This window comes from Amblyomma maculatum, chromosome 4 (assembly GCF_055883805.1).
Source record: "Amblyomma maculatum isolate TAMU_Amacu chromosome 4, ASM5588380v1, whole genome shotgun sequence".
Lineage (NCBI taxonomy): Eukaryota > Metazoa > Arthropoda > Arachnida > Ixodida > Ixodidae > Amblyomma > Amblyomma maculatum.
Window position 1 is genome coordinate 111,583,664 of NC_139347.1, and position 26,968 is coordinate 111,610,631.

A 26,968-nucleotide genomic window follows, 5' to 3' on the forward strand; every position below is an offset into this window, starting at 1 on the left:
GAGCCATAGTCAGCCTGCCCCCACGGGTACAAATTGGGACCGATTATGACAAAATTGGGCAGCCCACGTGGGGCCCTCTAGTCTCGAGTTGCAAATCCCGCATGGAGCTCGTATGGGCTGCCCCAATGGCGCAGTGTGGGCCTCCACATCATCGCCCACTTTGTGCTACTTGGGTAAGTAAAAATACGTGGAGTGGAAACAGTCTGCTGGAATGGTCGTCATCTTGATGCCTATGTTATATCGCGCACTCAGTGAAAAAAGTTTATGTCACATCCTTCTCTGAAATCTACAATCCCCGATTTTGCAAAAGTGTCCAGGCAGTGATGCCCTAAAAAACGACAGCATTTCAGCGATTTCCCATGTGCCCATCGGACGTCATGCATGCCTTCGTCTAAAGCCGAATATATGCGTGTTACATGTTGCTTCTTTGCTTCGCTGCCCTCCGTCTCGTCGTAAAGTATTAGTCTAGTGTTCTTCTAGGATGATTAATTATGTTCCCTGAAAAAAAAAAAAAGAACAGGTTGGTCCGCTGTCTCGCGCCCACTGAAGGGTCACCTCTGTAATGCATGCATCTGTGGCGCTGTATGCAGCCGTGGCATTCACTCAAAGTGGCGGAAAAGGACCAGAAAACTAACCAGTGCGTATGTAGGAAGTTAGGACGGATGAATCAAGAACATTAAACGATAGGTAAAGAACACACAAGCTAAACACTGGAATAGTTCAAGGTAAAGAAGCCGACCCTAGACGTCTATAGAAAATGAAAAACTCGGATTAAGAAGGAAACTTTCTATAACAACCCAATAGGCAGCGGCCTTCTCTTCAGGATCAGGATGTCTCTAGATCAGGATGTCTCAGAACCCGATTCTACAAAAGATAGTTTAATCAAGAAGATAAAACTTTTGCTATGTGCTGTAGATGCCCAGAAACAATGGAACACCTTTTACTGGAGTGTGGCAGTAGCCATCCAGATGTCGATGTGGACATAGTCACTCTAGCCAACGTCCTAGGGTTTAGAGGTTACAAAGGCAGCGTGGATGAATCGGCGGTAGAAGAAAGCAAAGGACGTTTGGAATATTGGTAGGTAAATAGCAGGGAGGTGATGCTGGAGTCTAAATGAAAATTTGAAACAAACAAAAAATTTGAAAATGAAACAGAGGTATTGAAAGGTACCCCGGACTGAAAACAGATTCGTTACAGTGGACGGATCTTCTAAGTTTAAAATCACAAAAAAGAAAAGATGAGCGTGGTGATGACTATTACCACCACGTTTAAAAGGTGACGCTCCTAACATCCATCCAACCAGCGATCCACGTGGTCTGACAGCGACTGTACGCACGGGGGGCGAGCCGCCCGCTACGTACGGTTGGGCTAGTTTGGTCTTTCGAACTGTGGGCTTTCGTCGCCTTCTGTTTTTCTTAATAATTTTTGCACGCGAATGGTTATCGCGCAAACATTTGCGGTTAGAGGTTGCTGGGCAGGACATGTAGTGCGGAGACAGGATAACCAACTGTCGCTAAAGTAACCAACTGGATCCAAGGGAAGGAAAGCTTAGCAGGGGGCGGCAGAAAGTTAGAGGGCGGATGAAGTTAAGAACTTCGCAGGGGGTCAAGTGAATGCAGCTAGCACCGGGCTATAATGGGAAAAATATTGGAGAGGACTTCAACCTGCAGGAGATTGTCTCACTGATGATCATGATGACTGCAGTATACTAACAGGTGTGACACATGTTGACGTGTGTGACGCGTCACGTTCATAACGCGTGTTCTGGCATGCAGACAACTTTCCGATTCAAGTTGAAAAGAAGCCTTGTTTTCGAAGGAAGTGGGAAAACAATTGTTCTCCATACTTCCTTTCACGGGGTGTATAAAATCACAGTAAGCAGCAAGATGCGTATTATTAAGGTGCGATTCTCTCTTGAAATGCACACTATGTCTATTAGAGGCGCACCCCCTCCCCCCCCCCAAACAAATGATTTCGTTTATTTCTGATCCAATCATTCGAACATTATCTGAATAGCATTGATAATCATGCACCTCACTGAGAATTATTATTAATAAGTACCTGCTATCATCAAACTCTAAAAAATCATAGTTACTACATGCGGATTGATTATAAAGCCGGCAAGTTTCCAGCTTCCTAGCGGGCCCTCTTATATTGGCGGAGACAGTGAATTAAAAAAAAAATCCTGAAGTAGAATTTATATATTGCACGCTTGCATATTTACTGTCTATCTTGTAAGCTCAGAAAATTGAGACGCAGCAACGAATTCTCTAGCGTCGAAAATCCTCCTGGCGGACCTTGCAAAAAATGATGTAATCCCAAGAATCAAGATCACTCGGAAAACCTGAATCGAATATATCTAGTGGTCTTTGATCGTTGTATTGTTTTCGGCCAAATGGTAAGTCTGTAATATTTGAAAAACAAAAAAAAAAACTGGGCAAGTATATGAATGAGAAGCGTAAATAGTACGCAATAAAAGAAACGAACTTTGGATATGACTGTAAATAATTTGGCGCCAAAACGTTTTAGGCATGCTGTATGTATACATGTCTTATTAACGTGTGTATACAGCATATTATCTAAGGTAGAAAAGACCACTTAGCCGGCAATATCCCTCAAGCTTTCTGAATGCAGACAGCTTAGTTCCTGTGTTGATTTATGCAATTTGCACCTCCCCGAAACTCAAGCTTATTATTTGAAATTCTGGGTTCGCACCTACTTAAGCTGGTTGCAGTGTTTATTTTAATCCAGTACGCACCTCGAAGCTTCACGTGTGCCATTTTCCTCTTTTCACAACTGCGCTGCCTTGGCCCTCTATATTTTTTTCCTTTACCTATTTCAGTTTTCGTATTCTTAAACCCTCTTTTTAACTTTGCGGCAGTTTTTCTAAAGGACTACAGCTCTGGGCCCCATGCTTCGACCCTTTTTTATCTTGTTCCTGGCGACAGGTGTTTATCGCGGTCCCCAAGCTCCCACTTTTTAACCTTCCTGCATTCGCCGCTACATGGACGCGCCGTTTTTCATCAGTTCACTTTATGTCCGTTTCAAGTCGCATCGCTTATCATTTGCGTCATGCGGTGTTATCTTAATCTTCCAAGATATCTGATTCCCGTTTTCAGCAGACGACGAGCTGTATTCGGTGCTGTTTGTATGTGAACAAACATGATTTGTATGACAAGATCTTAATAGTGTCCATCCACGAGAACTGTCACACTTCTTTCCGCGTAATACCGATTCACCGGAAAACCGCCCGTAGGTGATATCAATTTGTGACGTAATTGGTCATGATCGGAAGTGGAGTCATGACCGACGAGATCATCAGATTCACTACGAAGCTGACCCCGCCGATACAGGCATTTGTGTTTTGTCATTCATATGGAAATTCCTCGAACACCACAACACATAGCATACAAAGGCAAATACAGTAAAGCAAGAATCAGCGGCGTTTGGAATGTTTTCGACTCATGGCACATCTATGGTCCAAAGTGCCTTGAAAACACTTCTTTCTTTTTTTTTTTTTGCTGGACTGCCGGCGAGCAGGCCTATGCTTTCGACATTCGCCTGGTTATCGTTGGTAATGCTGCTTGAGTAAACTACACATACCAATGCACGGTTTGAAGCGCTCTCGTTGCAACAAACGAAAGAAAAAAACGCGCGAAACCAGCGACGACCATCCTAATCCGGGTTACGGGCGTAAAGCCACTCTACGGGGGCGAGGCAGCCGACTGCGCTCCGACTGCGTGCAGGGCTACCGCCGCATGCATTACAATAGCGGGTATCATTCTCCATGGACAGAAGCGTAGACATGGGAGTCTAGCAAGTTTGTTAGGGAGCATACTTTAAAGCGCGCAGGTTAGCATTTTTTATATTGCATGCCATTGGAGTGTGGGTAATTGTTTTTTATGCAATAAGCGGAAAGGTATAGCTTGCAGGATGGCAGCAATGCACAGCATTACATTGTTTGACATAACTGTGGCTTTATTAAAAACATTATTCGCTAATTGTAATCTGAGCTCGGCTGAAAAAGACGAATATTTTTTTTTTTTTTCAACCACGGTTGTGGTCGGGCTTGGCTTTTATCTGCGCCGAAGTGTTCAAGTATTTGCTGGCGTACGTCTGGCCTATCGTCATCATACGGTTTTCCATTGATCCTGTCATCGCAGTGGATACTTCAGCCCTATCCGAGCCGGCATAAAATAGCGTCGTATTGCTGAGCTCTGAGATCAAATGTTCCCTTAGCTGGAAAGTTCTAGCACCTTGAAGACGGTTAGGACATGTTGACACCAGCACTTGCAAAGAAATTTAACTGGTTTATAACCAATATTAGAAAAACTTGAAAGCGATTCTCCGACTGCCATGGCGTAGCTATGCTGTGAAGAGGCGTAGCTACGGTCGCCTCATAAAAATGTAGCCTGCTGTGACATTTGAATCCACGTTACCAATATGCCTTGGGCAGGAGCTGCCGACTCGAGTCGCTCCTTTCATATAGGAGAGTGATACAAGAATCAGCCTGGCAGAACCGTTAGCAATCTCGTTACCTTTACGACATTCAGGCAAGTTCATTAGCTTGGTTGAAGCGTGACTTTATTCGTTGGCTCGTAGCTTACTCTCTCGCGTCATACCCTTTAAGAGTGAGCTTAAGTGTCCCAAATAATGTAGCACCTTACACTGATAGGGCGTGATAGGAGAATAATGTAGCCGGCAAAAGTAAAGTAGCTTCCGCCGTTGCTTTCGCAAGTCAACTTGGGCTAACCAGAGCTAAACTACAACTAATGTTTTAATTTGTACATATTTTGAGGCTGGCTGTTTTATGACATGACTACTGCTGTTTTTGTGACGTTCTTCGAGCACATAGTGCACGTATTCCACAGTTATCTACGGGCGAAGTCGTGTACAGATTTTGGTACTCTTCATTACATTTCACACTAACTATAGTGGTTCACCGTCTTCTGCGGCATCGCTCGCAACGACCAGGCTGACGGAGCAGCAAACACAATCTTAGCGATACATCAGTGTGGATTCTCAATCCCTATTCGCGAATAGATGAAGCTATATCTGTGCCAGTTTAATTATGGCGGTCGCAGTACTCTCTGTCATGCAAACCGGAGCACAAACACGGATCATTCAATCATTCATCGAATTCACCACGGGGCACTTGTAACTTCTTCAATTCATTCCAAGGTGCCCCCACTCATTACAAGGTACGACTGGCCATTGTTACAGCTGAACGCGCCGCAAAACATGAGGCTTTCTTCTATCACCATCTTACCTGCAGTGAGTGATGTTTTGGCGAGGACAATGGTTGCACCTGCCAGGATACAGCCGTACATTGCGAGAACATTTTCCACGCTGTTCTTTAGATGTACGCAGATCCTATCTCCAGGGAGCACGCCATGTTGTCGGAAACCAACGGCGTACCGCTGCATGCGCGCCAACACCTCCGCGCAACTTACACTACAGATTGTTCGCAGTTACAAAACACACCACTTGCGTTCCTGATAATACGATTTTCTCGTGCTTTTCGAGAGAAGGTTTACTGGAGAGGTCTGTAAAGTATTTAGCATGATTCGAGTGCCTTTTTTTGCTCTAGAATGTAGAAAAGGTGAACTATGAATGACATTACTCTAAGTATCTCGCAGTCATCAAGTCCACCTCCCCAATTAATGTCACCTCGGTAAATCCGAGCTTTCATAAAAAAAATTGAAATTTGGTGAAGACAGCGCTTTGTTTAAATTACAATGTAATGCCGGTGTAATGACCAGCAGTACAACATTTGTTTGATAAAAACTAACTATGCGGGGCAAACTCCTGCCCACATCACGACCTGCCCATCATAAAGCTATAATTGAGAGGATAGTATAGCCTGTCAATTATAAACGGCCTTACAAAGAAGCACTGTTCGAACCACAGTAGAGCGCATTAATTTCATATCTCTGTAAGACTTCTAGTACGAGGAGGCGGAAGCATATGTCTACGTTTACGAAGCGCGAGAGCAATACACCTGAGAGGGTTACTAAAAGTTCGAAACAAACACTGCGTAAAAAATATTCACGAAAAAAAAAACTCCGCGCTAAAATACTGCACAGTAAAAGCTGTACCTCTTTGAATATTCTGTTTCTATTTCTCACTCTGAAACACTGAGCCATCACCAACGCTAGCAGTTTTCAATCCTATTTAGAGATGCCTTTTATGTTTGAAGTTCTTTATTTAATCATGCCTTCGTCATCTACAGAAAGAGGTGGGTTAAGCTATATCTTAATTCTGAATGAAATAGCGCCGTGTTCAAAAGCCACAGGATTTTAAGCTAGAGGAAGATTGAGCGTGCGTGAACAATAATACTGCTGTTACAGCCCCGCTCAGGACCCAAAAGTAAATCGCCAACTATACCAAGCCTGTACCATAGCTTTCATCAAAAATTGTGTCCGACCTTATATTTTTGCGAACTTTGGAAGGCAGCCCAAGTCATAATAAATTAAAGCAACCATTCCAAACTAATTCTAGGCGAGTACACTTTAACTTTAGGTACATTACACGTATTTTGTTTCCTGTAACATGAAGAGATATTCTGCAGTGCAGAGTCGTGCGCCAAATTTCAAGAGGGAAAATGACTATGGCAACATATTGCAAGAGCTCGTGTGATGGGACCGTACAGTGGAAGGACAGTAGAGTAGAAGTAAGAGAAAAACTTTCTCAGTAGGAGCGTCTAACCAGCAAGCAATTTTTAAATGCATTGTTAGAAAGAATGGCTATATTACAGCGTGAGATTTTACTGTGTTTACCTCTCCCATTTTGTAACTACTGCGATTGCTCTAACACCTAATCCTCCGAATGAAGACTATTTTCCTTGTCTATGCATGATGTGTCTGCGTATGTCATCGAGGAGCGTCGTAGCCACCCATCGTCTTTGCTTTATATTTCCTTCTGAATGGAAGATGTCAGCCCTTCTTGAAAGTAAGAGAGTATACAGCGATCTCTGCTCTTCAGTTTCGTAGCATTGCAAGAGTGTTATAAGCAGCGATTCTGTAGAGGGCACGGAAAATCAGTATATATTGAAAACTGATGTGCCGCTGCCTGATGTCTCAGTCCCTGCAGAGAGCGCTGTAATGGAAATTCTTAGCGTGTAAACGAATGATAAAATCATGCTTCAGTGCTCCAACTTGTTAACACTATTGTTCCTGTACTGTAGTTTTGTACCTTAAGATTGACATGTGTCGTCTGGAGTAATGGAACCCGGACATATGTTTCCGTTGTAAGTCAGCCTGCTCAATGCATTCAGGGTCCCACCAAAAGCTGTTAAAAGTGACGTGGTGACTGCCTTTGACGGACGTAAAAGCTGAATTTTGCTTCCTGAGCAAACCCTTTATGACCCACCTCAAAAATTTTGGTGACATTTCTGGCATTCCTAAATACGTAAATCCCTTACAATGGATGACACCTTGTTTCACCCTCATGAACTGCAGACTGCACGAGTGACACTCAGCAGAATACTTATAATCCAACCTTCATAGTTTTGCAAAATACGCCCTGCGGTAAAATCTAAAGAACATGCATCTTGACTGAGCATTCAGACATCAGTGGCACACACTCTACGAATTCCCACTATTCGCCGTTATCACAATAGCTAGCGCCGCGCCCAGAATCGCGGAGGTTGAAGTCAGTAAGAATAAGCAAGACCCTGCTCACGAGCGCTATCTTCTCCGGGTTTGTGAGCAGCTTCTCTCTGGCCAGGTCGTAGAATGAGCAGATGGGGATATCAATGCTCGGGAAGGGTGAGTAGACCACGCCGTCTTTGATACGGGCCTTCATCTTCGCAGAATGCCGGGCAGCAGCGAGGCTACGTAAAGCATAGTGGAATGCTTGAGCTTGTCGTCATTTGCGGGTAACGGAAAATAATTTATGAAGTGTTAAGCGCGTCATATTTAGTATTATAATGAGGACTTAGTTGATGCACAAAAAGCGCAGCAGTGTTCTGAAATAATTGTGGCGTGCTCGAGTTAGATGTACCAAACGTGGCCACTTCGTTCGTCCAATATAGTAATTCAGCAAAATAAGTTTTAAAATGGCGACTTTTGCTGTTGTGTGTCGTGAGAAGTGATTGTCGTCAGGTAAAATTTGATGTTAATGCTTAACGATCACGTTTCCTAAAACATTGCAGTTATTTATGTTGAGAACAGAACTCTAATTATAAGCTATTGTTGTTGAGCGCTTCTCTTTAAGTGACCACGTCTTAGATAGTTGAACCAGCAGCCATAAAAAATTAAAACAGCTTGACATCACTAATCTACACTACTTACAATGATTGTACGCGATAATAGTAAACAGAGAAATCATATGGGTTCTGAATAAGAATGACTTGCTGCCGTTTTGATTGCCATATTCGGAATCATGAGGAAAATATTGCTCAGGTCATTTTCAGCTGTGAGCGCGTGCCCTGATCACTGGGGTACACCAAAACTCGCTTGCAGTAGGTACTCGCTATAATGATTTTCATGATCTGAGATGTCACCGCATATTCCTTTCTTACAGCAATGACATACCAGTGCTTGCTCCGCACTCCGCTTTGCTTCATCAAGCACGTTGAAATACATGAAAGAGAAAGCAAGCTGCCAGTATGGGACAGTTGGATAGTTCAACCGCCAAAACTATGATCACAGGCCGGCTACGCAACACTGAAAAAATGCGGGCTGGGAGGTAAATGAAGAAGTAGAGAGCATATAGAAGGATGACGCGGCAAAACAATATCTGTTGCTACGACCAATAGAGACAGCGTACGTATCTATGCAATAACAAATCTGCAATTGGGTCGTGTAGCTTGGCTTGTGTGCACAGCTATTTGCACCCTGCACACAAAGAGACGGGCAGCTCTTACACATGCATCAGAGATAGGTTTGTAACGCATTGGTAGAATCTCTATAGTCGCATAATCGCAAAAATAAAATAACATAGTTTAAAATAATGTACTTATTTAGGTATGTTTATACGTCCCTCGTAAGCAGATGAAATGCTTGGAGGCATTGAATACGTTTAGCTTTCGTTCGTGCAAACTATGGCCGATATAACCTCTAAGCATCACAGGTCATGAGACAACGTAACCGCGAAATTGAAGCCCTAACTGAAGATGAAAATTACAAAGATTTACTTCTAAATGGGAGTATCTAACCGTGCGCTATAGCTAAGCTAGCCAACACATTGCGACCGAAAGTAGGCCCGGTATTTATTTATGAAATAATTCGGCTTAGTCTTCATATTAAAAAGACATGGCTCTCTGCTGCCGCCACTTCTCCTTGTTGTGTGTGCTTGTCCAATAATTTGATGACCATCGAGCATTCCCCAGACGAATCTCAGCGGGTCTAGTCACTATCTGTGTGTCCTAACCTAAGCGGAAAATGGTCAGAACCTCCTCAACCTTATGATTTACGCCAAGCTCGAGCTATAAGAGAGTGAGGCTTCTCCGGTGGACAGCTCGAAGTGCACTGAAATAGGACGACGTGAAATAACTGCACTAAAATCGAGGCGGCTAGTTGTCTGAAAAGCATAAAAAAATTTCATATGCTTTTATCCAAATGGTGACATAAAAGGTTAGGTCTACAATAAAAATTGGCTATAAATTTTCTTTTCGAAAGGTACAGCCATGAGTTTGCTTATCTGCTGTTTTGACTCGCTAAATAAGTTTTCTCCTCTCTGATGCGGGAATTGGGGCTCTCAAAACAATGTATATTTTATGTCGACTATTTAGCCTTTTAATGCTGCAACCGCGAAACTTGGGATAATAGAAGTGATAATTTTCCTTTAATTATGCACTGCATACACGTAGCCATTTTATTGGTTTTGCGTTTTATGCTTATTGTAAACCTTTCAGCGCACGTGTACAGTGTTTTTATGATCTGTATATATTGCCTCAGGGCAGCAGACTAGTATGTCATGAAGAATGAAGAAATAATGGACTGAATAAAAGTGTTCTGATCTTCTGAAAAGCAGTTGGTAGTGATGTTGTGGTCCTTGGGTCCAGACAACCTATGAAGCGCGATTTCTTAGTAGAAGACCCGCTACGGGTAAGTGCCTGATTCTTGTAGGATTTAAGAGCTGAGCAGACCCACAGGTGCGATGAATATCAGAAATGCGGCTACGCCTGACTGACGACAGGACTGAGGACAACCGTGAACCAGCTCTTACGAAGCGCTCGCTGCTCTGCATGGGTGGGATGTTTACTGCGCACTTGGGAAAACAGTACGCATGAGGCGCCCGATATTTTTCTTCCTTGACACATAAATAGTGGAGTTGTCTGCTTTAAAGAACCGAGGGAGTAAAAAAAATCATGCCATGAAGCGGCTAAATCTATGCGGCTTTGAGAAAGCACCATGAGTCGTGGGAAACATTTAATAAGCATTGCGTGCGAGATGCGTGCCACGAGCTGGTGGATGTCCTAATTTATTTTCTGGGCACCTGCTGACACGGATGAATCATTCTGTTTTAATAGTGTCATTACGGATCACAACGTGGTTAGTCGGAAACTCGATGTATTTACAGTGTATTTACGCCAAGGGGCAGACACTACTCAGCTTCATCGGGGCCGAGCAAATCATCTTGACGCGATACCGGTTCGCCCCTTTTTTCACATTGTGGAGGAGGAGGAAGATGAGGAGGAAAGGCAGGGAGGTTAACCAGCAAAAAGAAACCGGTTTGCTACCCTGCACAGGGGGAACGGGATGAGTGGATATAAAAGTTGTGAGAGAGGGATAGTTGAAGTTAGTACAGTCACATAACAGACACGCCACATCACGTCATGTCACAGTCATATCATAGCAATTTCATAGTCTTTCGATTAGCCTGTGCTTCTTATAAAGCGGAACAGTGCCTGTGAGGCCTTCACCGCAGACGATCGCCGCGGCCAGGGACCTAAAATCTTAATTTCAGTCAATGGGCTTCCATAAAGATGCTCCAGCGTATGGCACAGACACTGCATTTCCTCACTGTAAATCGGGCACTCACAAAGAATGTTGCCTATAGACTCGTCGAATCCACAGTTTGTACATGCAGGACTGTTTGCCATGCCATGCCATGCCATACCATGCAAGTGCGCGAAGCCTGCCCGCTGCGTCTGCCCTGGAAAAGGGAATCAACACACAATCGCCGTCTTGGTGGGCTGTTCGTGCGACTTCGTCCGCCCGAAGATTGCCTGCTATGCCGCTGTGTCCTGGAAGCCATTGGAAGATGATGTCATGTCCTCCATTATTTGCACAGTGATGAATTTGTCGTATTTCCGTAACGAGTTGTTCATGAGCTCCACGGCGAAGAGCCGCTTTTAAGGCTTGCAGGGCTGCTTTTGAATCTGTGAAAATAGAACACCGCAGGGGGCTCTGCTGACTGATATGCCTAATTGCGACACGAAGCGCGGTTAGCTCTGCAGCTGTTGAAGAAGTCTGGTGAATTGTCCTAACTTTTATTTCTGTAATAATTGAGGGTATGACCATGGAGCCTGAAGAACTCACGGCATTCACTGAACCATCGGTGTAGACGTGCAAACGATTTGCATGGTACTCATGAAAGTATTCAAGACTGATTTGTTTTAGTTCTGTCGGCAATAGCTCTACCTTCCTCCTGATGCCGGATATCGAAAGAAGCACTTGTCGGTTATGCAGGCTCCACAGTGGAGAGGACAATCTAGATGCGGGTGTAAACTGGGACGGCAATATTGCGCGATGCGCATCAACGGTCTTTGTAAACGATGTTGGCGGCCTGGTAATAGGAACACTGGCCAAATGATGACAGGGAACCCGAGAAATGTGTCGGAAATGTGCCCTCAGCACGTCAACTGTTAGGTAGGTAGATATGAGATGCTCCTATGCAATTAAAATGGTAGCAGCCGTAGAGGCACATTTCGGCAATTCCAGACAAGTTCGCAGAGCTTCAGCTTGAATGCTCTGTAGATTTCCTAAGTTGGTTTTCATAATATTTCCAAGTGCAGGTAAGCTGTACCGAAGAAATCCCATAATAATGTACAGTATAGTTGGAGCATCGACCGCACGAACGCTCCCCATGACTTTCCCCCCATATTGTGGGAAAGACAATGAATATAGGGCATCACCTGCAACGGTTTTTTCTCAACATTCTCTTCCTTCTTTTTCCGACCTTTCAATTGCTGCAACAAGCTTTCACATGCTGCTTTGATTATATTTGCTGGGTAACCTGCGGAACGAAAGCGTTAAACTTGCTGGTTGAAGCTTGACTGGATTTTATGTTTGCAAGATTTCTCGTCTGCCCCTTGGTGTCTACAGGAAAGAGAACAAAGGATCAGTACAAAAAAAAATATGAAGAAAGTTCACCGAACGAGCTTCAGGACTGGTGTACAAATTATCTTCACATGCGGCAGATTTTACATTGGGCAGACGGGTAGATGTTTTAATGAACGGGTACGGGAACATATTTTGGCAATAAGGAACAATGCTGGACGGCATTCAGCACTCCACTGTGGGAACTGTGAAAGCAAGGGGAGGGGAAAGATCAAAGTACCCTGCACAGCAATTTGGCGCGAAACCACGTTTTTTTTAGGTCAAGAGATAAGACAGAGAGGGAGGTTGTTGAAGCTCTTCATATCTTAAATACTGTAGAGAGATGTGTGAGCACTGCATCTATTTTGCTTTAATCGAGTGAAATTGTGTTTTTGGAAGGCCACCTGTAAGTTTTCTGGTGCCTTTTCATGTCCTAATCTTGGTCAAAAACGGGTTTTAGTTTTCCAAGTGCAATTTGTTGCACAGTCTGCGCCCGTGTTGTGGTGTTTGTGTTTCTTGGCCTATTGTCCCGTTTTTCGCGCAGTGTACATTTTTATCTGCAATGAACCAACTCGCCCTCAAAAATATTCTACTGTATCATAAGCACGTAGAGGTAATTGGAAAGATGTTATGTTGTTACCAAATATTGGAAATGTTTCGAATTAGCCTAGATTTGAAGAGGGAACGAAACAGGTTAGTAAGAAAGAAGTCCTTCAAAGAAGTAGCGATGAGGGGAAGGGCAAAAAAACACAGGTTCTCGCTGAAGAGAAGATATTTAGCTTTAACTGGTGATGACGACCTTAGCCTGGAAACAATGAAAAATAATTTCAGAGATATCATTAATGAGTGGGCGGTAAACGTAGGCTATAGGATAGCTCTGAGAATACCGGTAACTCATCTAAAGAGACTAAAGGTTTGAATAATAAATGGTCAATTATGAAAGCTTCGAACCCAACAGACAGGACAGAGCTGGCAGATATCAAAGCTAGTCAATAAGCGTAAATTGGCCGACATAAAAGAGCAAAACATGGGAAATTTGAAGCATGCTCAAAAGCTCGGACCCAGTCTTCAAGCGATACAGAGAAAATTCGTTATAGGAAAGAATCAGATCTATGCGGTAAGGAAAAAGGCGGGAAATGTCATCACGAATATGGACAAGATTGTCAAAGTAGCCGAAGGGTTCTAAACTCATCTCTACAGTAGCCGAAGTAGTCTGGGCAATAATGACATTGGGAGTAGTGAAAAACAGTCAGACCTTTAGCCAGTAATGAAGGAGGAGGTTAAGAAATCTTTAGAAATTATGGAAAGGGGAAAGCAGTTGAGGATCAGGTAACTACAGATGTCTTGGAGGATGGGGTATATTGTGCTGGGAAAGCTGGTCACCTTGTATACGCAATATGCTTGGCGTCATCGACGGTACTGGAATCATGGAAGAAAGCTAATATGTAAATTCATGAGAAAGTAGACGCTAATCACTTGAAAAGTTAGAGAGCAATCAGCTTACTATCTGTCACTTATGAGGTGTTCACTACGGTAATCGCTAACAGAATCAGGAAAACCTGAGATTTCAATCAAGCAAAAGATCAAATCAGATTTCGGAAAGGGTACTCAGTAAAAACCTCGGCAGTCATTAGACGGCCTGTATATGAAAATACCGGGAGTACTCAACTTTGACTCCCAACTCCACAAAAACGCACTGTTTTTGTGCCGCACAAACATAGCTTTCTGTCCGTAAATTAAAGGTTCAAAGCTGAAACAGTGGCACCTGTGGTAACCAAAACATCCGTTTCAACAGTGGCCCACACACTAGCACTTTGTTTTTAAAATGACGATAGGCAGAGGTATTTGTTAAATTGACTATTCAGTGATGTTTCCTCTATCGGTCACACCAGCTAGGTTCTCAGTGCTGGAGAAACAAAGCGGCGACGTAAAGATTGTGAACGGCCTTGTCGCTGAGGCGGCGGAGTGACGCTGCGATCGAACACCGGAGAGTCGTTGCGGCTCCGCGTTGGGGCGAAGAAGGCCAATAGAGGTAGCGGGCGGCTTTTCATAGTGCGTCATTTCTGAAGCGTTGTGCTCGTTTCGCAGAAGGTCGAGAAATTTTTCGACGCGTACAAAATCGGGTGATGTGCCTGCTTCTCCCACAGGCCGTAACATATCTTTGGCTGTGGGCTTCGATAGCTGACAGCAGGATCCCTTGGAGGTCGACGACGAGGTGCACAACGAGGCACTTCATACAAATGGGATGGAAGCTGCTGGAAATAAGGGTGCGACGCCAACTGCGGGGACCGTTCAAGATCGCAGTTATAAAACGGTTTTTTATTTGGTACAGTCGACGGCATACGCTTTTCCAATGATGGCATGAACCTCGATGTCTGGCAGTAAGGTAAATAGAAATTTTAACGTTACGCTGTCAGTCTCTAACTTCTTGCGTACAATCCTCCTGATCTTAGGAACGAGGAGTTCAGCCTCTGGGATATCAATGCTGGCAAAGGTTTTCAGATTGGAAAGGCGACCGAATTTGGGCGCTATCCGGCGTGCTTTGAACGCCTCAAATTTATGACACTGCTTGATGACATCTGCAACCTTAGGAAATAAGGAAATTATACACGTCCTCAGCAATCGCCTTTTGAAAGATGCCTTACCTGGGCTTCTAAAATCTCCCAGTGCACAGTGCGGCAAAGACTCAATACTTCCTCGCTGTATCGTGTGCATGTCTCAGCGTGCAGCTGAGCTCTCTGGGAAAGTTGGTGCTCAGCGCGTTGCTTCTTCACAATAATATCTGCGAAGGATTTAGTGATCTCTTCAACAAACCTTCTCCAGGTCGTGAGGATTTCATTATGGTTGTCAAACCAAGTCAGTACCGTGTCAGCAAGGAGGAAAACAGCGTTGTACAGGCGGGTGGTACAAGTAAAGAGGTTTTCCTTGCTGCACATTTTGTGATGTCAGAGGCATTCTTCAGCAATATCTTCGGACTCGCCGAGAAAAATACGCGCCTCTCGCTGATGGGACAAGGTCGTCTCGTTTTCAAATCGCTGTTTCTGAGTCTGCGTCTTTGGGTGGCAGCCACTATGAGGAAAATCTTGAGGTGATCAAAGTGGCAAACCTGCTATTCGGCGGCAGCGATGGAGTACTGGTAAATCCAAAACATATCACCCAACACCTCCACCAAATGTAGCAGATTAAATGAATTTATTGCAGAGGAGGGCTTGAAGAATAAAAGCTTGCCGCTAGCGGCTCAGTGCCCAAGTCATTCTGCGCGCGTCTCATTCTTCTTCTTACTCCAACTTCTCGGTAAGCGTTTACGCGGCGTAACAATAAGTAGAGTTGCTGCACAGCAAGCATTGTTCTAAAGAAATAAAGTAACAGTTCTCATAAAGAAAGGTGCTAGGCAAGGACACACAATCTCCCTAGTACAACTCACAGCTTGCTCAGAGGAAGTATTGAGAGAATTTAAATGGGAGCAGTTAGGGATAAGGAATGACGGAGAATACCTCAGTAACCTGTGATACGCTGGTTAGATACCCTTGCTAAGTAACTCGGGGGATGAACTGCAAAGAATGATTCATGATGTAGACAGGAAAAGTAGAAAGGTAGGCTTAAAAATCAATGTGCAGAAGACTAATATAATGTTGAACAGCCTCGGAATAGAACAGCAGTTCACTATAGGTAGCAAGACACTGTAAATAGTTGGTAAATAGGAAAATATGTCTATTTAGGACAGGTAATAGGCTCCAATCAGGACTTGTAAAGGGAAAACACTAGTAGAATAGGATTACGAAATACCGTATTTGGAATGTACTCGCAAATTATGACTAGCAGACTACCGGTATCGCTTGAGGAGAGCATAGAACAGTTTTATCTTACCTGTACTCACCTGGGGACTGAAATGTGGAGGGGAAAGAAAAGGATTCTATTTATGTTGAGGGCAACACAGAGGGCTACAGAACGAAAACTCGTAGGTGTAACGTTAACATATAGAAAGCGTACAGAGTGGATCAGAGGAAAACTCGAGTTAATTACATTTCAGTGGCAATCAAGAGGAAGAATTAGGCACGGGCAGGGGATATATTGCAAAGAGAGGATAACCGATGACTGCTTAGGGTAACCAGTTTGATTCCAAGGGAAGAAAAGCATAGCAGGGTCTAGCAGAAAGTTAGGTAGGCGGATGAGGTTAAGTTCTCAGGGGTCAAGTAGATGCCGCAACCATGGGACGGGGTTAAATGAGGACTATGGGAGAGCTATTCGCGATGCAGTGGGTATAGTTAGGCTGATGATGATAGCAGCCAAGGTCAACCTGTCCGGCAACTTGATCTTCAAAGACCCAGAGGGCACACTGTGTATCTGTAATTTAAATATGATATGACCTCTGGTGCTCCACAACGTGACGTGTGGCGTTGAATCAATGTCAACCTGTGCGGAGGCTTGACCTTCAACAGCGAGAGGTCAAAGTGTGCCTGAATAGTGAACGACCACTTGATCGTGAATAGCGTAACACCACTTGATATTTTATAGCAGATAAGCCACGTGTTGCCTCTTGTAGATGACAGCGAAGCGACTCCATAGGCTCGCTAATTCAATCACAGTAAAACCATACTGCCACTGTCTAAATATAAGCGTAACCAAATTAAAAGCATGCAATACAACATTTTCAATTCGCCTACGTTTAGCAGAGTCGGACCTCAGCCATTGCTTTACACAATCACCAATGTGGTGGACTAAGTAGATAGTTATAGCATGGCATGGATCATAGTGCAGCAGAGCAAATATACCCATGCGAGAGATATCAATTGGATGGGTGCATGTTAATTTAGACTATTGGAATTTTTCTTGTTCCTCAACGTAAGCGCAGATGCCATGAAATTATGGCCTCCATCAGTATCCCACCGCGATTGCCGAAAGGGCTCGCATATGTAAAAAAATTGCCCAGAATATTGCTGACAAAGTTGAATTTTAGTCCTTAAAGGATGGCTAGTGCAGTAGTTAATTTTGTTCCTCTTGTTCGGATGCAATCCTTTTGGCGTTCTTACTCTTCAAGAATAAGGCCATAAATGTCATGTGATGTATTTGTCACCGCCCGCTTCTGCATACATTATTATGTGTTACTAATACATAATGAAGCGAACGACATACACCGAATACAAAGTCTTTTACTGCAAGAGGCTGCAACTTTTGTGCACGATTTCAGATGGCAAATGTCGCAACTTTGTATCCAAAATTATATTCCCCACAGAAAATCGGTATTTTTCACGCATGACAAGAATATATCTTACCACCCACCTCAATAGTGCACTCCGGTGGCAAACACTAGATGTTTCACAAATGCGAAGCTGACGCTGCCGATGAAATGCTAAGATGCCACTTGCAATGAGCGCGACAGCAAGCGACTATAACCTGCATTCGGTTTTTGCCCCTGCCGTTGAATGCACCACGGACAAGTGATAAGATTAGAGGATGCTAAAGCATCGAAACACTGATAACATTTCACGTTCGATTTGCACTATCCTACAAAGATAAGTGGGTTCGTAGGTATACAGGCTGCTCTGTGGCATTCGGTGATTGTAAGAGATCGTTTCGCCCCATTCTTTCTTCAGAGCTCTCATCTGTGAAGTGGCGTGAAAACATACCACAACATGCTATCAGTGAGAGGACTTGTGCGTCAGCATGAGTGCTGTCGATGAAATGATAAATCAGTGCTTGTTTGCCCGAGGCTAACTTGATAAAAAAAGAAAAATAGACGTGAATTAGCTGCATCCGAGCCAACATTTCGAACCCGTGGTTTGGTTTGGTTTGGTTTGTGGGGTTTAACGTCTTAAAGCGACTAAGGCTATGAGAGACGCCGTAGTGGAGGACTCTAGAAATTTCGACTTCCTGGGGTTCTTTAACGTGTACTGACATCGCACAGCACACGGACGCCACTCCGTTTCGCCTCCACTGCAGCGCAGCCGCCGAGGCCGGGATTCGATTCCGCGTCCATGGGCACAGTAGTCGAGCGTCGTAACCACTTCGCCACCCCGGTGGGGCTCGAACCAGTGGGGAAGTGAACAGTACTGCACACGAAGTCACCAAGCTGTCACCCTAACCTATCAGCCCACGTGGATGCCAGTTCCGTTTTATGTGCAGTTCATGCCGACGTCTTGATCAAATTCTCTCAAATCGTTGTTTCGCTCGGTTTATAACTTCCTGTATGTACTGCCCCACTCACGCAATGCTCCCATGTTGAAGGGGCCTGTAAGTAAAAAAAAAAAACATTCTCTGTGAGAGCAATGAATCTATAATACACTTCAATCATTGACTTGTATAGATCATTTTTTTAGCCTAAAAACACATGGACACAAAGAAGACGATACAAAGGGACACTCTAACCACTGACGTTTAAGGGTACGTTAAGCGGATGTGAAATTCCATTATGCGCGGCCACTAAATTCATCTAACTACAATTTTGCAGATGCTCGCCTGAAGGCTAAACTCCAAACCCAACCCCTAAATTAAAGTGAGATAAACTCGAAGTTATAGTGAACCTACTTCATATTTGCATGACTAATCTTTATCAGCTGCGTGGTTTCTCCAGCAGAAGAGCTGGAGCTGCGGACTCCAATCATGTTTCTTTCCCTGCGCAGCGAATATAATCTACGCTTGCAGTTAGTAGGTCTCATTCAAATTGTAGCAATTTACAATAATCAGTGTAAAAACACAAATAAAACCCCAACTGACAAATTTTAATGTCGACATTCATGTTAGCTTCTTCACACTTACACTTAGATGTATGGTGCGGGATACTTGCCTTGGCCCGACTGCTTTGAATAGAAAGAGCGTGAATGTGTAAAAAGGGGCGGCAGGCTGCTCTCCAAATAATACGGGCCTCGGCACCTACCCCTCGGTGTCCCGGTTGCTACTTGGAGCAACCCTCACGTTTTGCGCCTTTTCACAATCACTCGACATGACAAACCCGTCCGTGGTTGTTATGATCATTAGGGCACATTTGTTTACCGCAATCATATTGCTGTGTTAATTTAGTCGGGAACAAGACCATGGTAAAGTACGGGCAGCCCAAATACAGAGATATTGGCAAACGGGCTGCATTTTATCCATGGAAGAAGAGCAGCCGAGGAATGAATATTTTTTTGGCAAAACGAGAGCGTTTCAAACAGAAATTTTTCGTTTATGCTTTTTTTGAGAAATGGAAACTAGAAACGTTATCTCCGTTCACTCAGTTTTTCTGCAGCTCATCCTGATTTAGCATGATAGTGCAGTGAAGCTGCTAACAATTTTTGCGAAAACAATTCGAGAAGCAAGTGCTTGCAACTACAAATCCTTCCCAGCATTATTCCGTGTAATGCTTTTATTATTGGCAAAAATGTGCCAAATTAATTTTTTCGTTTCCTGCATGGTCTGATACCGTCTTACCACTTAAACCTAACCTGCAGACCGATGACCTTTATTGTTTTCGATAATTTAGTAATTTGCTCATTAGTAAGTTAAAATTACGCAGACTGTTAAGGTACCACGCACTTGCCCGCTTGTATTGATTAAACGATGGATGTTTGGTCGTCACAGCAACTTTAGGCAGAAGAGAGTTCTTTTTCGCTGGTGTGCAAGAAGTTTGCACCCATTATCTGTAGCAACACAACTGCTGCATAGGCTGGTGGTATACACACACGAGAACGGATACAAAATCTTGTTTAACAAATATTGCCCAATTGCCTCTGAAAGACTATGACCTTGATTGCTGTAAAATATACTGTTCTGCACCAGACGAATCAGAAACATATGATAGAGGCTGATACTAAAAGCATAAACACTCGGACACTTGGAATATCAGTCAGGTTGAGATCATGGAGCTCCGCTAAACATTTAGAGCTCTATGGAGAATAGCGGGCCGCACCAGCACACTTGTCGGTTTTCTTATGAATTGTATTTTTGATAATGCTTTCGAGTAAGTTTAGATGTATTTCAACTGCTTCCACGAAAACGAAACAATAGGAGCCAATAAAACAGCTCTCTTCACTTACTTCCGTTAATAAGGAGAGCATTTCACACATGCCTGCAGCTGAAACCCATTTCCTTGAGCGGCATACAGCGGGTGTCCCAGCTAATTTGAGACAAGGACTAAAGAAATAAGATATTCAGTTAGGCAAGGGACACCAGTTTCATGCAGCCACCAGCCATTTGAGCACTACAGCCTGTTTTTGTAGAGAAGGCTACACTGGCCTTATATAAACGAGATCATCCTACCTCTGATATACCACAATTAAGCATGCGCCGCAACAATGGCAATCTGCTGAGCCGTTCCATAGGTGTTTTTGTAAATGACTGCTACATTGCAACTAGCATGGAAAAAGACAAGGGACAGCAAAAATAAGGTACCGACTTGACAGCCCGCTAGCGTGCTGTCATGTCAGTACCTTATTGCCGCTGTCCCTTTTCTTTTTCCACGGTAGTTGCAATGTCTCAGTTATCTACTAAAACACACTAACTAGCCCAACTGTCTTACTTCACAGGTTTTCAGCCGCTGAGCCTAGCCCGTCTTCTAGCACTGCGCCGACTCGTGACGTCACATGCCTTGTTATGCAGTCTCACTGCGCATGAGCAAACCGTTCGCCAGTCCCCATCGCTGCACCGAGCCCCCTTCATTTTGTCTCACTCCGTATGATCAAGTGTCTAACTGCGCAGCTGTACATATAAGCCTAAATTTGTTCGCTCGCTCGTCAGATACGGTATGATTGAAGAGGCGGATGGTAAGAGCGTGAACAATGCGCAGCTTGTTCAGAGACTGCGAGACGCTACTTCGGATAACCTGAAAATCATTTGTTTGGCGTACGAACACCCGTTAGCAACGTACAAATAAAACACAAAAGGCTAAGCGCGTGTCCAAGACGACGGAAAAGCGGGAAGAACGTCTCACCAAGCCACGGCTGCAAGGCGCGGAGCGCCAGAGAAGCCGAGCCGATTTGGATTGGAAAACATGTATTGTCCGCATTGAGCCATGCGGGCATAAACCTTAGACGGCTTCACTTCTGTGGCTCCCGGCGGCCTTATGAGCCAACTCAGTGGCCCGAATTTGCGTCAACGGGTTTCAGCCGGTCAGTGTGCATTCTTCCACTCCTCTAGAGAAGGGACTGGTAGTTTATCCGCCGCTGGCCGCGCTTTTTGGCAGCTACATGATATGCAATCAAGCCGCATAGTTTACAATCTAGATTGTATTGTGTTGGGTACATGGGTGCTAATTTCAACGTGCTAAAGCCTCGGGTCTGGAGCCGACGGCAGGTATACCTCCTCCCTTTTGACAAGCTTCTTGTCTCGTGAAGGATATATCCGCTTTTAAAGCCTAAAGCGACTATTGCAGTTGTGAAATGATATGACTGCTTCTCTAGAGACCTCGGGTGATCAACCTGGCTTACTGCTCAGCTGACGTAACCACGAGCTATGTGTACTCTGAGCAAACTCATGCCGCGAGTGCGCCTTCACTCATATAATTTCCGCCTCATTTTGGTTTGGGTCTTGATATCTATGAATTCATTCGAACTCCTTGAAGGTCATATCCCTCGCGAAAGTGCTCACATCGATTTTGGCGTCGCTGATTATGGCGACAGCATTGGTGCTGACCATCGCCTTGGCGATAGCAGCCTCCTCGGCCGTCCCTGAGTTGTTTGTTTTTATCGAACATGCCACGAAGGCTTCAAGTGAGGTTTTCAAGCCCAAGACCACGAAAAAGTTGCCTCTTTCGTATTCTGCCGCCTCTACATATATAGTATATTCACAGCCTTCTATCTTGGCTTCAAGAGCCTTTGCTCTTCCTATCCTCCGGTCTTCGTGAAAAGGAGGGCGCATGTTTTAAATAACAGTAAGCGTGTTCCTGAATTCGTTTCGCAGTTTTCCTGTTGCATTTCTTACCGCGATTCGGTCTGGTAGTCATAGGTTACGCAGTATTTTTGATTCCGTGAATGGTGGTGGCGAGCCTCCTTAGCTGTGATTACATATGCCTCGCAGAGTTCCGTGTTGTTATTTTAGACCCCAATTTAAGAAGTCTTTCCGTGGGGGTGCAGTGGGGTATCCCCAGCTCTGCTTTATAAGCCTGCCTTATGATTCTTTATATTTTGTTATATTCAGCTAGACCTTGCTTGAGGAAGGGGATGATATACACAATTATGCTTATCACAAAAGCCTGAATCATTCAGCGTATGGATAGATGGATGAAATATAGGAGCCCAGCCTTTAAAACGCGGGGTTGCAGTTGCTATCATGCTTGTTTGTTTTCCCAATATTTTAATTATCGTGTAGTAATCCCGATCGCCATCAGCTCGCGCGCCAACCCGAAGAGGTAGACGAAGTGGAGCCGGAGCCTTGTTGGCACTGCCGTGTTGATTAGAACGCTACCCCCGTCGCTTTGGTTTGCGGACGTTGCTTGCGGTCTTGGTACTCCTATAAACACCTTACACTTGGTGGAGGTTCGGTCGTCGCCCCAGTCCTCCTCGCAAATTTCACCCTGGAACATCGGAACCGCACGCTACCACCTTCGGTCACAACCATGCAGGACGCTTCCAGCCAACCATCGACGCCTATCCCTGCCACTCCTGCCACCATCTTCTGTCCCGGGGCACAACGCCCCCGTGACCCACCTTTCTTCAGTGGTACCGACGACCACGACGTTGACTACTGGCTGGCCTCTTTCGAGCGCGTCAGCACTTACAACCGCTGGGACGATTCCATCAAACTGAGCAACGTCCTCTTCTACCTAACGGACGGGGCGAATCTGTGGTTTCGAAACCACGAAGCCGATCTTCCGACGTGGTCTGTCTTCAAGAAGAACTTCGCGGATGTCTTCGGCCGTCCTGCGGTACGTTAACTCCGCGCCGAACAACGCCTCCATGCACGGCTTCAACGTCCAGAAGAAACGTTTACTAGCTACATTGAGGACGTGGTTGACCTTTGCAAGCGGGTCAATCCGTCCATGCCCGAGCCCGAAAGAGTCACACATGTTCTAAAAGGTCTCACTGATGATGCGTACTATATGATGTTGGCCAGAGACCCTACTTCCGTATCCGACATTATAACACTGTGCCAGAGGTTTGACGAGCTACGAAAGCAACGCGCTTCTACGCGGCGGGCTGCCACACCTGCCGGCATTGCTGGCTTGGCACTGGCTACGCCGTCTGCGGAACAGTCTCAATTTATGCAGAATATCAAAGACTTCATCCGCGAAGAAGTTGCACGCCAGCTGTCCCTCCTCCACCCAGTTCAGCCGACCGTCTGCACTTCACAATTAGCGCCGGCCAACGCGCCATCCATCTCGCCGGCTATCCGCCAAGTTATCGAGGAGAAGGTCGCCGAAGCGCTGCCTTCTAGTGTTCCCATCGCTCCTGTGCAAGCACCACTCACTCACGCTCAAGTAACCGCTGGAACGCGCGGTCCGCTTCCAACATCGTCGTACCAGAACGGCCCTACATTTTATGCTCCGCCTCGTTTCATGGCCCCTCAGTCTCAGATCCCCCGACCGCGACGCCGCATTACGAACCCATGGCGAACAGCCGACAATCGCCCAATTTGCTATGCTTGCGGGCTCCCGGGTCACGTCGCTCGCCTTTGCCGTCAGCGCCCGCTACATCCTGAGAACACAGTCCGCCAGTACCACTACGATCCCGAGCCGCCCTTGAGCAACGTCTCTTCTGGATCGTCTCCACCTCGGGCTCAGTACTCGACACGCCGTTCGCCTTCGCCTCGCCGACGTTCCATTTCGCCAATAGTCCGGCGACAAGGCCCTACGCAAGGGGAAAACTGAATGCCGCAGTTCCGGAGGCAAGAACTGCGCGTTTGACGAACTCGTTAAGTCCTCCGCATGCTCCCGCCAACGTCATTGAAGTGTTCGTAGAAGGTTTTCCCGTTTTTGCGCTGGTGGATACAGGTGCTGCCGTTTCCGTAATTAGTGATGCCCTTCGCCGCAAAATTCGCAAGGTCACGACGCCGCTTCCTGCCTTTTCGCTTCGTACGGCCAGTTCGGAGCGCATCACCCCTGTGGCAGCGTGCACGGTACGAGTTTGCATCAAAGACATTACGTATTTCGTCGAGATGGTGGTGCTTTAAGACTGCTCCCACGACATCATCCTCGGCTACGACTTTCTGTCAACTCACAGTGCTGTGATTGATTGTGCCCGTGCTGAAGTTGAGCTTTCCCCTGTGTGTAATGTTTCCCTGTGTGACCCGCCTGTGCGCCCTGCTAAACTCCTTGTAGCTGCAGACACCGACATTCCTCCCTTTTCTTCTGTTCTCGTTCCCCTTATTTCGACATCTGCCCTCCCTAGTCCTGTTCTCTTTACGCCCAAACTCGCCTCCGCCCACCATAACCGCCTCCTTCTTCCTTTCGCAGTTCTAACAATTTCTGATGGCAGCTGTGTCATCTATGCTTCCAACCCTTTTTCCTGCCCAACGGCTGTTCTTCGCGGGGAGTGCCTCGGCTACATTGAAGAGCTGGACCCTGATCGCACTTACATGTTCTCCGAACCTGAAGTTTTTCCTCAAGTCGCTGCCCTTACGTCTTGTGCTGCTACGAGTGATGAGCTTCCTGTCGACGCCCTTCATCGAGCTATCGCGACCGACCTTACGTCCGCCCAACGGGACCAAATAGTCGCCCTCCTTCAGCGCTTCAGTGCATCTTTTGACGTGTCCCAGCCTTCCTTGGGCCGCGCCTTGACCGTTTCTCATGCAATCGACACTGGTCCTCATGCTCCCTTGCGGCAGCGATCATATAGCGTGTCGCCCACTGAGCGCCGCGTCATTCGTGACAATGTCACCGATATGCTTCAACGGGGCATCATACGACCATCTCATAGCCCTTGGGCCTCCCCCGTAGGGTTGGTGACGAAGAAAGATGGCACGATCCGCTTCTGTGTGGACTACCGGCGTCTGAATAAGATAACCCGCAAAGATGTTTACCCACTACCACGAATTGACGACGCGCTAGATTGTTTGCAAGGAGCGGAGTTCTTTTCGTCGCTAGATTTGCGCTCTGGCTATTGGCAAGTACCGATGGCTTCCGCTGACCGCCCGAAAACAGCCTTCATAACTCCCGATGGATTGTATGCATTCAATGTGATGCCGTTCGGACTGTGCAACGCCCCCGCCACCTTCGAGAGAATGATGGATAGCATTCTCAGTGGGCTCAAATGGGAAACGTGTCTTTGTTATCTAGATGACATTGTCGTTTTCTCGAAAGATTTTCCTTCCCACCTTCTGCGCCTTCAGCGTGTCCTTACGTGCCTTACTGGAGCCGGCCTACAGCTCAACTTGAAGAAATGTCACTTTGCCGCTACCAAGCTCACAATACTTGGTCATGTCATGTCCAAGGATGGCGTTCTACCGGATCCTACCAAACTTCGTGCCGTCGCAGACTTCCCCAAGCCCACAACCTTGAAAGAACTTCGAAGTTTTATCGGTCTATGTTCGTATTTCCGCCGTTTTATCCGAAACTTCGCCAGTATCATCGCCCCTTTAACGCAACTTCTCGCCGGAGGCCCGAACCTCTCCTCTTGGTCACCAGCCTGTGATGCTGCGTTCAGTACACTACGCCGTCTACTGGTCTCTCCCCCTATACTCCGCCATTTTGACCCTGCCTGCTCGACCGAAATACACACTGATGCAAGCGGCGTAGGCCTGGCGCTGTTCTTGCTCAACGGAAACCTGGATATTCCGAGTATGTCGTCGCGTACGCTAGTCGTACCCTCACGAAAGCGGAATCGAACTATTCTGTGACCGAAAAGGAGTGTCTGGCCATCATATGGGCCATTACCAAGTTTCGTCCTTATATTTACGGTCGCCCATTCTACGTTGTTACCGACCACCACGCGCTCTGTTGGCTATCCTCCCTCAAAGACCCCTACGGCCGCCTCGCCCGCTGGGCGTTACGTCTTCAGGAGTACGATATCCACGTCATCTATCGATCTGGACGCAAGCACACCGACGCTGATGCCCTTTCCCGTTCACCGCTTCCTAACGACTCGACGGCTGGCTTCGTTTGTGCCTACGATATGTCGCCGCTCAACATTACCAACATGAAATCTGAGCAGCAGAAGGATCCATGGATATCCTCCCTCTTAACATTCCTGTCTACGCCCGCAGAGCTGTCTCCGTCACGTGCACTTCGTCGTCACGTGACGGAGACGCACGGGATGTTGCTTCGTTCATTCTGCATCGCCTCGTTCTTCGTCACGGCGCACCGAAAGAATTGATCAATGACCGCGGACGTGCGTTTCTTTCCGACACTGTCGAAGCCCTCCTCAAACAGTGCCAGATCATTCACCGGAGCACCACAGCGTATCACCCCCAAACGAACGGCATGACTGAGCGATTTAATCGCACTCTTAGCGTCATGCTAGCCATGTACGTTGATAGCGCTCACTCTAATTGGGACCAAGTGCTGCCTTTCGTAACGTACGCCTACAATACGGCTACGCAGACTACGACTGGGTTCTCCCCCTTCTTTCTTTTATATGGTCGTGAACCCACGTCCACCATGGATACTATCCTGCCTTACCATCCCGACGCTTCAGAGACCACTCTACTGTCTGAAGCGCACACATTTGCCGAAGAATGCCGACAATTGGCGCGCTCCTTCACAACGGAGAACCAGGCTCAACAAAAGCATAACCGGGACCCTACAAATCCAGCGCCTTCATATCCCTCAGGTGCCCTCGTTTGGCTCTGGG

At 45.9% G+C, this 26,968-nt stretch overlaps 1 protein-coding gene across 4 annotated transcripts in view; it reads right to left on the reverse strand.

Moving 5' to 3' along the window:
- LOC146191952 (uncharacterized) overlaps nucleotides 1-16,925 on the reverse strand; it is a 61,919-nt gene extending 44,994 nt beyond the window's left edge. Inside the window, exons 1-4 of one of the 4 annotated variants that reach the window (XM_084600019.1) lie at nucleotides 16,914-16,925; nucleotides 7,675-7,806; nucleotides 5,817-5,824; nucleotides 5,270-5,454 (exon numbers count right to left, since the gene is read on the reverse strand). In XM_084600019.1, the coding sequence (XP_084456145.1) occupies nucleotides 5,270-5,454; nucleotides 5,817-5,824; nucleotides 7,675-7,806 (325 nt within the window). In that variant the 5' untranslated portion in view covers nucleotides 16,914-16,925. Of the gene's footprint in view, nucleotides 1-5,269; nucleotides 5,455-5,487; nucleotides 5,512-5,816; nucleotides 5,825-7,410; nucleotides 7,419-7,674; nucleotides 7,817-16,913 lie in introns of those variants that run through there. The other 3 variants (XM_084600018.1, XM_084600016.1, XM_084600017.1) reach the window with 3 other exon arrangements.
- Between the last annotated feature and the right edge of the window lie 10,043 nt (nucleotides 16,926-26,968).